We start from the raw sequence: 13,934 nt of genomic DNA, 5'->3' as shown, positions 1-13,934 counted from the left end.
TACAAACACTTGGATATTGTATTGGTCCATTGTTATATTACTGTATATTAAAGAATATGTATTTATTGATACATTTTTGCTAGGAAATCGAGACTATCCCGACCATATAGTGACTGTTGGCATGTATGATGATAGGCTGCTGTCTCTCACATAACGCTGTCATTCTCAAATTCAGTAAAGCAACATCTCCATGTTACAAGTTAGTTTCAGTCATGCTTTGTAAGAATGTCAAACAGACAGACTCCTGTTATTACACAAAGAATAGTCTCACAAGCTATTTTTTCAATGAAATTGTAGCACTCTGGCAGATGGTGGTACAATGTTACTATCACTAAAGAAAAGTTGCTGTACTTGCAGTTCCTCTAACAGTTGCACATACACTGAAGGAAATTGTACAATCAGGAAGCAGAAATAGCAAACCGCCTCTTGCTACAGAAAGAAAGAAAGAAAGAAAGAAAGAAAGAAAGAAAGAAAGAAAGAAAGAAAGAAAGAAAGAAATACATTTGTCCATATACAATACCTGAATGATTATAAATTCATAATGGAAATAGACAAGGTTTTTCTCAAATCAGTGAAGGGTGCTCTAAAGATTGCAGAGATGGTAAGAACAACTCATTTAATTTCTCCCCTATCTGGGATGATAATGTAAAGCCTTTTTTAATTCTGACGTTTTCCAGTTGGGGAATACCGGTTATGTTTGTGTTTGTTTGTTTGTTTGTTTGTTTGTTTGTTTGTTTGTTTGTTTATTATTGTATAATGTTAGTTAGAACTTTTTCCTCCATATTGAAATCCAGATAAAATATGTTATTGAATTTAATGTGCTGTTCAAAAAAGAACTAAACTGTGCAACATTTTGTTAGTCTTGTGGAATTTCAGACTATTTGTTAATAAGTTTCTGACATTTCATAAGGGGATAAAAGTGGTTGGAGTGCTTTTTGGCAACATTTGAAACACAATAAAAGGCTTTGCTATACTAAATTTAAAAAAAGAAACAAATGCTAGCTGCACTCTTCTGCTTGGTGTTCCCCTATGCAACGGAAATCTCTCTCGGTGTGAAGTTATAAAGAAATGTTCATTTCCTCTGTTCTAGCATTGAAGCTAGGGAAACAGTCATTTTAGAAATGTCAGAGAAAATAAATGGACTTTTGTTTATGGCTAACTTCTCTCACTTCTCTCTTTTTCCTCTGTATAAACTAGGCCCAGCTGGGTTATAAAGGAAGTCCTCCTGTCACACCAACCACTGTCTTAAATTAGTCCTCGGTTCATAATTGGCTTGGGCAGAAAACACTGTCCCCATCTGCAGTAAATACATTTAAAGATGGCATATAGCTAGATTCACAGAGTTCATTAGTACTATTTTTTTTCAGAAAGGAAAATTGAATTTAAATTTACTCTACCTCGCACTGAGGTCGATTTGGAGTAAAAAACTTTGAGAGTCTAGCCTTTGCTGTATTCCCCTGAACAGGAATGTTTTTTCTTTCCAGGTGACAAACTTCATCGCGTTTATTTGCTTTGTGACTGTCTCTGGAACTGCTTCCTATGTTGCTGCTACCTGGATGGAGATAGTCATCAGCTTCCTCTTCTTCCTCTTGTACCTGCTGAAGCTTAACAAGAAGCTGACTGTTTTCTTCTGGCCCCTCATTGTAAGACACCTGTTGGTTTGTTTGTTGGATTTTTAAATGTGAGTTTAGGGCTCATGAAAGGCAAAGAACAATAGCACTGGCTACCATCATGGACACCCCCAGTCATTCAGTCCTGTGCCTCTCTTAAATAGACAGCCATTTGTGGTGGTTTAGTAGACTAATGTCATCAAACGTGAGACAACCAAACTCTTTTCACTTGTGTGAACTTAACTAGATTCCTGAGATAAAAGAAATTAGAAATCTCATAACTTTCTACCACCAAGCAGGACGCTCCATTGCAGGGCACTGTGGTGGAAGACCTCGGCTTTACAATAATAATAATAATAATAATAATAATAATAATAATAATAATAATAATAATAATAACACCCTTTACAAATTTCCAATCACAATAAAACCCTGATTATCACATATTTCTTCGTGGTTGACATTAGCTTGTACCTCCCAGATGCTGTCAAGGACTGCACCAGATGAAAATTCTCTCTTTTCAGTGTTCCACTCCTTAACAAGAAAACCGTGAATGAACCAGCTGCACCACCTACTGTTTCTAAAAGCCTTACTGTATTTACAAGACTTTTGATAATGACACGCTTTCTCCTATATTTGCAGGATATCTTCAACTCAGTTTTTGCAGCAGTTTTCATGTTTATTATAAGCCTAATTGCTGTCTCCACTTATTCAGCGAAGGGAACTTTGGTTGGCGGGGTAAGTTTTGGACACCTGTATTTGTCTCCAGACATAATCTCTCAATACCCTTAATGAGTTCTCTAGTGCTATTTTTAGATGCTTAGATTAACTTAATTTTCTTCGAAACATTTCTGAAGGTAAAGACCCCTTGTTGGGCTGTTTCCACTGAATGTTCGGTAGCCAAAACAATTAGTTAAAAGTATATGATATAAATTAAACTAATAAATGGTACCAGCTCTTAAGTTTTATTACAAACAGTTTCACTACCGTCACAGAGCTATGGAAGATATTGCATGTTTACTCACCAGTCAAACAGTGAAATGTATTAATCAATGTCTCTTGTTATACTGGCAGATTATAGGTTTAATAGCAACAGGAATCTGGTGTATGGATGCTTACCTGCTCTTCAAGAAAGTGACTTTCAATAAACCAAGGAGTTCTGATAGCGCTGCTGGGGTATCCTAGATACACAGGAGCGATGAGTATCGAAGTCACACGCCGAAAAAACGACAACCCGATGTCTTTACAACTGCCTGAACAACTAACAAATAATTGGTTGTTGTGCCAATGGTTTAAAAATCAACACTTCTGTCCTGTTTATCTTCTTATCTATTTGCATTATATTAAATATTATGAAATAACACATGAGGGAAGGTGGGCAGTGGAGTTATTAGTTACTAAACCTTTGAGGCAGCACATGAGAAATGTAAAAAAGAAAGAAATTCAAATTACATTTGAAGCAACTTTCACTGTACAGAGTAGAAATCTGAAGTTGGCTTTTTTTCACTGTATGTAACTGTTTGGTATTAATATCAATCATGTTCTGAAATCTCATCTGTATCACTTGTATCTAATTGAAATACTTGTACATTCATTGTAATAATAATATAGTAGCTATACTGTAGTCTTTGTAAATTCTGCAGGTATGTATATTTTAGAATTGTACAGATATTGTATCAGATATGTGCTTAAGTGTAGCCTGTCATACAGAGAAGGCTACTGCATTTAGACGAAATGTCTGCAATTTGATTTCAAAACTGTGAAGGACAGATATCAAGGTGAAACTGAATATGTGGGAGCGTCATTAATTCGACTTCTGGTTTGGGGAGGTCTTTGCTTCCCTCTGGTGGTAAAAAGAAAAAAAAAGGATTTCCTACAGATTCTGGAGTGTGTGGTTACAGTGTGTGTAATCTAAGATTTGGGGATGGATTCTAGGATTGAATTATGTATATAAGACAAATAAATACAACTCGTTTTAAAGGGCTTATAGCTTTCTTTATTTTTTTTCCTTGTTTGTCAAAAAGGACACACACTGTTACAAGGTTAAAACGTCATTTTAATAGCTGTTTAATGTAGTATTCAAATGCAGTAACCCATGTGCACGTTATGGTCTGACAATAGCATCCTTGTAAGAGTGAGCAGTTTGAGGTTTTTTTTTTTTTCAATTTACCACAGGGAAAACGTGTCACCTTAATGACCTCTTTCTAGACAGACCACACAGGAAAACCATTGAAATTCATACTGTATATTATTATTATTATTATTATTATTATTATTATTATTATTATTATTATTATTATTATTATTATTATTTATTTCTTAGCAGACGTCCTTATCCAGGGCGACTTACAATTGTTACAAGATATCACATTATTTTTTTATTATGTATAGGCTACGTGTGTGTGTGCTGTGTTGATGACTGATAGATTGCTGTCTCATTTACATTTAAACTCAAACATCGTAAATACTTCAAATGCAATATGTCTAAAAATGAGGTAAATTTGCTCAGTAAAAAAAAAAAGGTGTTGCTGTTTACATTACAAACAAACCATGTTTACGTCCCAATTTGTGTGAACTTTGAAAAGGTACTTTCAGTTTCTCGCACACCTTGGTACTGTACGACTAAAGTAAGTATATGTCTTGAGTTAATTGTCTAGCTGATTTGTAAGTGCCACGTACTGTAGTTACGCATGCATTGAAATGTGACAGATCTAAGCGGCTGATAAAAAAACACCAAAGCCCCAGGCTAGTTTACAGAAAAACCTACACTGCTCTGCAGAGAGCCACTTCGCTTGCATCATTTATAATCTAACTGTCTCCAGATTTGCAGAATGCAGATGTTGAACTTTTTTACGTTTCCGCAGTGTCAGGATTTCCGTTTCCCCTTTTTAAATTCAGTGCTAACAGGACCATTACTGCATTGTAAATCCGTTTGTTTTTTAGGCGTATAACGACTGGTTTAGTTTTAAGTCGCTGCTATGGGGGATGTGGAATCACCCGACACGACAGCACCACGCCAGTCTGGAATAAGGGCTCTCCTCCCGGACAAAGCTTTTGTCACCTCGAGGAAAGGGCAGCTGCTTATTGCTGAAGTGGTAATAGCCATTGTTTTTCTTCTTATAATTGTAGATTTTATCTGTGATTACTATTCCCTTTGTTTTTGACTTTATAATGATTTGAATTGCTTGTTTAAAAAAGAATATGATCGGCTTAAATAATGACATGTTTAGCTACTTATTAATGTTTCCAAAAAACTTATAAATACAAACGAAATATACAAGTCTGCATTTATAAATGAACTTTTAAAAACAATATGATTTGTTATATTAGCACGGTAAGCACGGAATACACCGTTCAAACTTTAAAACGTGTAGACCAGTCTGGAATAATGTGCATGTATACAACTTTTTTATATATTTTATACTTTTTAAACTATTAAGCTTTTTGTCCTTTTTTTGTCCATCATTCACTTTTTTCTTTTTCATGGGACTTTTTTCAACATTATAAAGCTCCCCATTGTTTAAAAACTCCCAGACTTCCAACATTCTATTTACTGTAAACGATGTAACCTTTGACACAAATCAGCTGCTTTGACCACTTTCCCAACAAGTAAGACAAAAAGTTAGAGGATATGGAATCTTCCTCTACTTCTCTGCTATTCAAATCTGAAATCAAAACAGAAATAACTTTTATCAATCAAGAGGTACAGCTGTTTTAGGAACTGCATCAACTACATTTTCTCTAACTTTTTATAAACAACTGAAATTTTGACCACTTTCCCAACAAGCTAGACAAAATGTTAGATGACATCTTCCTCTACTTCTCTGCTATTCACATACGAAATCAAAACAGGAATGGCGTCTACCAATCAACATCAAGAGGTACAGCTGTTTTAGTAACCGCATCAACTTCTTTCAGTAGGCTACTTCCCACTGTTGAATTAACTGTCATAGAACTTTGAGAAATTTCAAATTCTAGCACATTCTAAGCATGAGACAATTAGTAAACAATGTGACTTTTGACACAAATCAGCTACTTTGACCACTTTCCCAACAAGTTAGACAAAAAGTTAGTGTTTTAAATCTTTCTCTACTTCTCTGCTATTCAAATCTGAAATCAGTTCAAAAATATCTTCTACTGATCAAACGGTACATGTCTGATGAAATGTGTGATCGAACTGCCCCACAGTCCAAAGTAATAAAGTTGATATAGTAGTCTGTCAAAGTAATCAGACCAAGTATTTTACTAAATTTAACTTTGACTGTATGTAACTGCTTTGCTTTAAAAAGTAAAACTTTTTAAAGTTCTTCCACTACCACAAAAATACTTTTTAAAGAACTAAAGCAAGCCCCACAACTTTACTTGTAAAGTTACCATCTAATTATTATTATTATTATTATTATTATTATTATTATTATTATTATTATTATTATTATTATTATACCCATAATCTTTAAAATATTTAAAAGTGCAATGTCAGCAACTCATTCAGTTGGCTAGGCAAGTACTTCCATGCTGAAGTACAGTATAAAGGTAGTTTTATTACTTTCTCCTGAATTGCCAGAATCAATCACATTTCCAAGCAAGCTACTTGTCTCTATTCTGGGGAGGAGTGAACTAGACAGAACAGGGCATCTGAATGGAAAAGGTACATTTTAAACTCAGGGAGGCATTCCAAGTAAATTAACCACAGTAAAAAGTGATGTATACTGATTAAAAAGTTGTACTTTGTTAGTTAACATTTAAGCTATAGAAATATATATAGCTTGAGCTACATCTATATTGAAATGCACACGATTTTACTGTTTGACAGTTTTTAAAAAAAATTACCCTGCTGTAGTGTGCCTTTGTATATAGACCATGTACTATTTAATAAACCACATACTGTTTAATTTTAAACATAGGCCTGCTCTGTATATCACACTTGTCAGAGTTCTAAGAAGTACTGAGCTACAGTATTTTAAGCTGCAAGATCAACTGCATCATTTGTTTGCTGACCACTGAATAATAAGGCTGTATACTGGTGAAAGAGGTAACAGTCAATTGATTGTAATGCAGAGGTAAATTCACGTCAACCATTAAAAGCATTATTATTTTAGTTTTTTTCATTGAACAGGAAAAGCATTATCACACATTACCCCTTGCTTCTGAATACAGTTTGTCACATGGTTACTGAAAGATTTATTTGATAGTTGTTGGTCTGGCCTGAATCAGCGACAAGCTTAAAATGGCCATAAAAAAGGGTACACATGACTATTGACCGTCACATACACGTTAAACTGGGATGTTTTACTTAAATGAAAGTTTAATAACCATTTTTAGTCAATCTAAAACTACTAAATTACACTATTACACTGCTTCCTGTTAAAAAAAAAAAAAAAAAAAAAAAAGTAGGCTTGAGTTTGTCTTCAGTTCAGGGTCTCTAGCACTTCTGGCTGTTTCATATCTGTGAGGAAATGTCCATTGCAGTTTGGTGCCTCTTTTCCATTTCAAACAGTGTTACCTGGTGACTAAATTGTGTAACATCAGGTGGACAAGTGTTGTTACTGCAGTACTAACATCAAATCAGGATATTGTTGAATTTGGCGTTGTTAAGCACGCCTGTAACCAATAAGACCAAGACGAACAGCTGTTAATACAAATCTATGCACTGTGATATTACATGGGGGAATTTTAAGGGCAGGAATTAATGAAGGGCCCTTACACAGTAAAGTACAGTACATGTTGACAATAAATTGTACATGACCTAAACAAATCTATGAGTTTTTAAATCGTGAGGTACTATAGAAAAAGTGCAGATGGGTAGTTTAGCTATTCAAAATGAATGCTTCATGTTTCTGCGACTGGATGGTCATTTAATATTCTATACACAGTAACAGTCTCTAAATGAACATTATTTAAATATCCTCATATTCATATCAAACCACCTGTCTCTCTACCTTAACAAACTCTTACAAACAATACCTCTGCCACCTTTTGAAGGAGCTACGTGTTCAGTTTTTTTTTTTTTTTGGTTTGCATGTATGCAATACTGGTATAATGTAATCCTATGCCTCGGACAATGGTGCTGTTTGTAGTGATGGCTTACACATGTCTTTTACATAAAAAAAAAATGCAGGACATTTTTTTTTTTTTTTAATTTAGTCTTTCGTTTACCGAAGAAACCACAAAGGCACCATGAGGTAAAAAAAAAACATCACAGTACTAGGAAAACATGTTCTAAAACAACAGAGTCTAGCACATGGCCAGTAGCAGCTGAAGAAAACATAGTTCTTGGAAAAAGGAATGCTGCTTTAATTTGCTGGAACAGTCAGTTTTAACCCCGGTGGCCCCATTGAGAATAATAGGCAACTGTGAACTTTTTTCTTAGCATTTTAGTAACAGGAAATAACAGGAAAAACCCAACTTTGGCTAAGCAGTGTATTTTAATACAGTATGTAATTTAGTATGTTCATGTAACAGAATATTTCTTCTCCTTGAAACCAGTAACTGCACTATTTTACTATTTTGTACAGTTTTCTAAACAGTATTTATTAAAAAGCTTCTGTTTGCTAACTCAATGACTGTGTAGCATTAATTGTGTTATTTCTGAGATCCAACACTTGCTGGTCATTTATTGTAAACTATTGGTGCATATACATCGTCTCTAGTTAAGACATTCTTGCAAAAAAGCTAGCTGTTGAACTGAAGCTTTATGTGTCAAAGTGTCCAAGCATTATTTATGATGAGAATTGCAGAATGGCTTACTTGTCCACAATGCGTAGATTCCGTTCACGTGGGTGTGATTGGGGCCGCTCCAGTGCATGTTGTGCTTGTCACAGTATGGTTCACACGTCTGCAGGCTTAATCAGTCATTGCTCGTATCCAATGGGAGTTGTGCTGTCTGTGGGTCGTTTCCTGTAAACATTGCAATTCCAGGAACGCCCGGGAGACTGTCTTGATGGACGCGTTGGTCAATGCAGTCACTGCACTGAAGGACATGGTGGTTACATGAGCAGTCCTATCCTGTGAAATCACAGAGGTCATTTTGGCTTTGTTGCCTCAAAAACGTTAAACAGGTTATATAGAGCTAATGGAGTGCACAAAATTACATGAACACAACCTTCATTCTCCATTTTTTTTTTTGCCAGTGTTTAGATGTTTTACTCACTTTCTCAGTGTTAAAAAACGTGTGACTCGTCAAGTTTTTCAACGTGCTTGATGCCTTCCATGGTTAACCTCTCTTTCAAAATAAAAGCATAATTGTAAATATTTTAGATCTGTGTTTTCTGAACACATCTATATCCTCAACAGCTTGATGTCTGGGTGAATTCAGTTACACATTATCTGTCAAAGCCTCTCTTGCTGAAGCTGAGAACGTGCACAGCAATATGTTCCACGAGATTTACGATAGGCAGTTTCCACTGAAATGTTTCCATTGGGTGGGGCTTCTATCATGAATACTGATCAAACATTTACTGGGGATTGTGATGAGGAAATGGAAACTTGTAGTACTGTTTAAGTAACCGAGCACTCTGATAGTTCAGATGTTAGTGGTGGCTTGCTAAAACATTTGACACATTTCAGATGCTGCAAAAGCAAGCTGCATTGTAACTTTGCTGCCTTTCTTGTAGTGTTTTCATGCTAGCAGTTTCTTTCACATTCAAAGCGGATAACGACTTTAGTACTGCACTCAAGTTGTTTTTAAGTTCAAGGGCACCATTTATCTTGCTTTGTCTTTAGTTTTGGTAACCCTTTGCAAAGCGAGGAAGCAGTTACTTGTGAGAGGTTTGGATGATATGACTCTATTTGAGCATTCTTGAACATTATCACTGTGTGGAATTCTAGAAGTGAAAATGTTTCAAAATGTAAAATAAAAAAACAAAAACATGTTGGTCAATAAACTCAGATACCTCAGAATTTTGTTTCAAAAGACAAACTATTATTTGAGATTGTATAAACAGACATGTTATTTGACTATTATTTCAACAGTGCATACCTGTTAAGCAGGCCAAGTCTGCCCTCAGAGCATTTTTTGTATGACTTATTTCTATATGTCACATACTTATTTAATTAGGTAAAGTAGTGTTGCATTTCTTTCAAAATTAGTTTCTGCTAAAAGTGCATTCTGCGACAAAACAATTTAAATTAATTGAATTTAGACAGAAGACATGAGGCAAAAAATAGCCATGGTGTGGCTCAATAAACTATCCCCACATTTACCCTTGAAAGAGGCCTTGTTGATTTTTAAATAAGCCTGAAGTAAAACCAACTAACCACTGAAATGCAATCTGAAGATTATTTGAAGTTACAGAATAGCCTGTTGGTAATTTCTCACTTCCTGTTCCCAAAGGTTGAAATGCACCAATGGCATTAGTTAAACCTCCTGATGGGTTTATTGGAGCTTGAGTTCAGTATACTGTGCCAGGCAGCACTAGTGTTCACTTTTATATGAACATGTATGCTAGTAACATACATAGCTAAATGTAAGTAAGATGGTGAGAATCCTAACCAAGTCTCATCAGAAATGAATAAGCAATGCCTCCACTGTGTGACTCAGCAGGAAACCTTACAAATGGAATTTAATGGATTGATCGGCTCAGTGAAGGCATGAAACAGTATGTGTTATATTGGAGGAAAAGAAGCGGCTGTTTTTTGTAAACTAGCATTTTCTAAGAAAGCTACGCGTATCAATCTGTACACCCTGCTTGTTGAGATCATTTATCGGTTTGTCCTCCTCTCCCAGGCTCTGTCTTTCATCTGCTTCATCTGCTTCGTGGCGTCCAGCGCAGCAGCCTTTTTGACGGCGCCCCTCGTCGAGTTCCTCTTCGCTTTTTTCCTGCTCTTCGCCTACTCCAGCAAGTTCAATGAGCAATTCAAGGGCTTCCATTGGCCACTAATGGTGAGTGCGGCCAATAGGATGTCAATGCAATAACCACCTACAGTCAGCAAATGTGCCCGCTATGTGTTAAATCATATTTTAAGGCCACCTCAGTATAAAAAACAGTTTTTACAGTCTTTACGATACTGCACCTTTTTAACTGATTTTATTTTTAATATTTTTCATTTTCCCCAGGATTTCCTGCGCTGCGTCAGTGCCTCTGTTATCTACTTCATTATTTCAATAATCGCTGTTTCAAGATATACTGACGCAGCATCCAAAGCAGCTGGGGTGAGTACACATCGATATTACATAAAATGGGATTCCATTTGCTGCTATGACTTCATAAAAACTTCTTATAAGTCCTTATTAAATGAAGAAGCAGCTGTGTGATTCTGGGTTTTACAAAATGTATCCTACACTTGAAATATTACTGCATAAAACCACACAGGTGCTCACTCAGTTCAAGTATCATGTTTGAACTTTTAGTTTAAGACTGATTTTTAAAAGACCCTTACTAGCCTATTTGTGTATCATGTTTCCCAGGCTGTGTCTTGTGCATCCAGATGGTATTCGTATCTAGTCTAGCTGTGACCGTTCTGTTTACAGGTGTTTGGGTTCATAGCCACCATAGTGTTTGCATTGGATTTCTATGTCATCTTTAACGATCTGGCTAATTTTCTGAAGCAAGGCGACACGACGGAACAGCCTAACACAGGTAGGAAAGATTTAATTGTCAGAGCTGTAGCAATGAATATAGATTCTCTCACAGCTACAAGCACATAGTCTTGTGATGTAAATACTGTGCATTGAAACCGACAACTGTAAATGTGTTGCTGCCTAAACAACAACAAAAAACATCTTTCGGCATTCTGTTAAAGAAATGGATTCCTCTCTTCTATTTCTTGGTACTGGATGTAGTATGTCATTTCCAACGTCTGGCCAGATATTTATATGTTAGTCATAATGATAAGAGGTAGACTCTATTTGTGCTGCATGTAGTTTTTCAGCTGTTGGATCTATTTATATACTGCTGTTCCTGTTTTGTATTGCCAGAAGACGACTCCAACTCTGATTCTGACTAAAGCAAACTTTGGATTGCCTGGACCTCCGCCCTGAAATGGCATGAAGGCTGCCATATTGAAGCTTTCTTCATACTTTACAGTACATGACAATGCATGCAATGTCCATCGAGAACAGGTCCTTTTGTAAGAAATGAGAAAGCTAGCCCATTACAGTAAAGACACTTTATATGCTAGAGTCTGCTTCATGACGCTGCTGCTGTGGAAAAACACATCACTGCAGCGCAATTAAACCTGGCAGATGGAAACACCACACAATGAACTGTAGCCAGCACTGTATTTATCCATTGTTGCTCTCAAAGGGGGGTTTCCATACTTTAAAAGGGCACAATGTTAGACTTCACAAGGACAATCAATGCCTTTTGATGGGTAGCACCCTTCAGTTTGAATTGTGTTGGGGTTTTATGAGACAGTTTTTCCACAGTAGCAGCAGCAGAAGTAGCTTGAATAGCTTCCTTAAATTAATGACAATCCTTTCTTTTAAAACTGTTTTACCATTCAGAATTGTGAACTGGCTATTGTTCGTGACAGCACAGTATTATTAACCCATTTTCAGTGTGTGTGTGTGTTTTTTAAATGACTGATTAGCTGACACTAAATGTCTCATTTTATACATTTCTAATAATTTTGTAATTTTTAATGCCTTGTCAAAACAAATGAAGAATGATATGACCATGTAAGTGATGTTGCTGTAGTAAAATATACAATTTATATTGACATTTTAATATTTGTTACACAGGTACAACACACACATATTTCAGACATTGGAAAACTGAAACTTATTTGCTTGTTACCTAGTAGTGTTTGTGCATCGAAGTGTAGAAGTTTAGGCGGAAATAATAGTGAAAAGACTTCTCAGTAATCTTACTAATGATGGTTGATACCTCTCACTGTGAATGGTTTGCTCGAGGAAGCTTTTTTTTTTGCTTGTATCTACTAGTGGTGTGGGGTTAGCAGACATAAAACTAACTGATTGGTAGACAGATATTTGCAATCTATTAGAAACATGCGGAGATTTAAGTATAGTCAATACTGTTATTCACTAATAAACATAATTCAAATGACCAGACTACAAACAGCATCTTAAGTGTTGCGATTGGTCCTTCAGCAACTGGTTTGCCGAAGCTAACTGCAATACTGCAATGTAGTCTGTCAGCAGTGGTTTACATTATTTGATTTTAATCTTCAGTTTCCTTGTAACTTGAAATAATCAGTCAGGATTTGCTGTGTATCTGACAATTCCACCTTAGCCAGCACTGGTGGTTAATAAAAAATAAAAGTTTGGTTCTCCAGTGAGCAAACATTCCATAGTGCCTTCAGCTATTGGACCATTCAATGGAAATTGTACAAACAGCTTTAATAGAATGGTCCTCTTATATGTATTCCATACGATACAAAGCTAATTGTGCACTTCTGTTTAGTATTTTTTGATATGTGCATTTTTATTGGGAGATATACCACTAGTGTTATTGTTAATATAGCACTTTAAAAGCTGCAGCTAATTTGGGGAGTTTTGGCATAACACCATTTTGTCATACAGTCAGCACTCACACAACTGACCCAATAAAATTTTGACTTTGGTGATGGTTAAACGAGTGTGACGTATATCTGAATATTTCATCTGATTTGACGTGTATGTAGGTGAGTATGTTGTAACCTGCCCCCTACCACCCAAACAGCCCCCTGCCTGCCCTGCACACACAGACACACACACACACATTTCGTACGGAAAGAAAAAATATGATTTGGGTTTGAGTAACTGTACAGGGAGACATTGATTCTTTCACTGAAATTTGTTAGCGCACGATTTGGGGGAATAACACAGCAGTAAGACAAAAGTGTGTCCGTTTTTTCAGGGAACACAAAAAATATGCAATGTCAAAAATACATAGCTGAAAGCACTGTGTTTTAAAATAAGTAGGCTTCCATGTATATGTACTGTAGTTGGTTTTGTTGCTACAGTACTATATTTCCAACAGAAGTAGTATTTTAATTCAAAATAACATGATTCTGAAAATGTCACTTGCCAAAAGAGATGACACGTGGACTGTAATAGCAGAATTGCAGAATATAGTGCCCGATAAGGCCCTAATGTCACAGTTCACTTGCAAATGAAAATGCACAAAAGCAACTAAAGTGTGCATCACAGTATCTAAATGCACCACAGTATCTAAAACTGTTTAAGTGTTTAATTTTTACATTACCGTGTCTTGTCTTGTTCACTTTGTTTTTGGAGGAAGTGCTGTGTAACTGCAGTGCACAATAAAGTCAGACTGATTTGCCATGCCAGAAAAAAAAGAAAAACACAGACTGTGACAGTTAAACAAGTCAATTGTAACATGATTGAAGAGATGGGCTTTGTATCAGAAAACTGGTGATGGA

The 13,934-nt window shown here is 35.9% G+C and overlaps 2 protein-coding genes across 2 annotated transcripts; both read left to right on the top strand.

The window, feature by feature from the left end:
• The first annotated feature begins 385 nt into the window (after window positions 1-385).
• On the top strand, window positions 386-3,885 carry LOC117425943 (chemokine-like factor). The gene is made up of 4 exons (XM_034043273.3): window positions 386-601; window positions 1,485-1,643; window positions 2,253-2,348; window positions 2,685-3,885. Exons 1-4 carry the CDS (start codon window positions 542-544, stop codon window positions 2,793-2,795), a joined length of 426 nt encoding a protein of 141 aa, XP_033899164.1. The 5' UTR covers window positions 386-541; the 3' UTR covers window positions 2,796-3,885.
• Window positions 3,886-4,329: 444 nt separating this feature from the next.
• LOC117425384 (CKLF-like MARVEL transmembrane domain-containing protein 3) lies at window positions 4,330-13,144 on the top strand. Its single transcript, XM_034042274.3, has 5 exons — window positions 4,330-4,705; window positions 10,336-10,491; window positions 10,666-10,761; window positions 11,080-11,188; window positions 11,527-13,144. The coding sequence occupies exons 1-5, from the start codon at window positions 4,589-4,591 to the stop codon at window positions 11,553-11,555; spliced, it is 507 nt and encodes a 168-aa protein (XP_033898165.3). The 5' UTR covers window positions 4,330-4,588; the 3' UTR covers window positions 11,556-13,144.
• Window positions 13,145-13,934: the final 790 nt, after the last annotated feature.

This window comes from Acipenser ruthenus, chromosome 20, assembly GCF_902713425.1.
Source record: "Acipenser ruthenus chromosome 20, fAciRut3.2 maternal haplotype, whole genome shotgun sequence".
Classification (NCBI taxonomy): Eukaryota; Metazoa; Chordata; class Actinopteri; order Acipenseriformes; family Acipenseridae; genus Acipenser; species Acipenser ruthenus.
Note: the sequence above shows the minus strand (reverse complement) of the source record. Positions and strands in the feature narration are given on the sequence as shown.

Excerpts from the sequence above, each read along its gene's own strand:
- LOC117425943 (XM_034043273.3), top strand. The coding sequence starts at position 542 with ATGGAAATAGACAAGGTTTTTCTCAAATCAGTGAAGGGTGCTCTAAAG. Across the intron at positions 602-1,484 it reads CTCTAAAGATTGCAGAGATG|GTGACAAACTTCATCGCGTT; the intron begins GTAAGAACAACT and ends TTTTCTTTCCAG. Across the intron at positions 2,349-2,684 it reads AGGGAACTTTGGTTGGCGGG|ATTATAGGTTTAATAGCAAC; the intron begins GTAAGTTTTGGA and ends TTATACTGGCAG.
- LOC117425384 (XM_034042274.3), top strand. The coding sequence starts at position 4,589 with ATGGGGGATGTGGAATCACCCGACACGACAGCACCACGCCAGTCTGGA. Across the intron at positions 10,492-10,665 it reads GCTTCCATTGGCCACTAATG|GATTTCCTGCGCTGCGTCAG; the intron begins GTGAGTGCGGCC and ends CATTTTCCCCAG. Across the intron at positions 10,762-11,079 it reads CAGCATCCAAAGCAGCTGGG|GTGTTTGGGTTCATAGCCAC; the intron begins GTGAGTACACAT and ends TTCTGTTTACAG.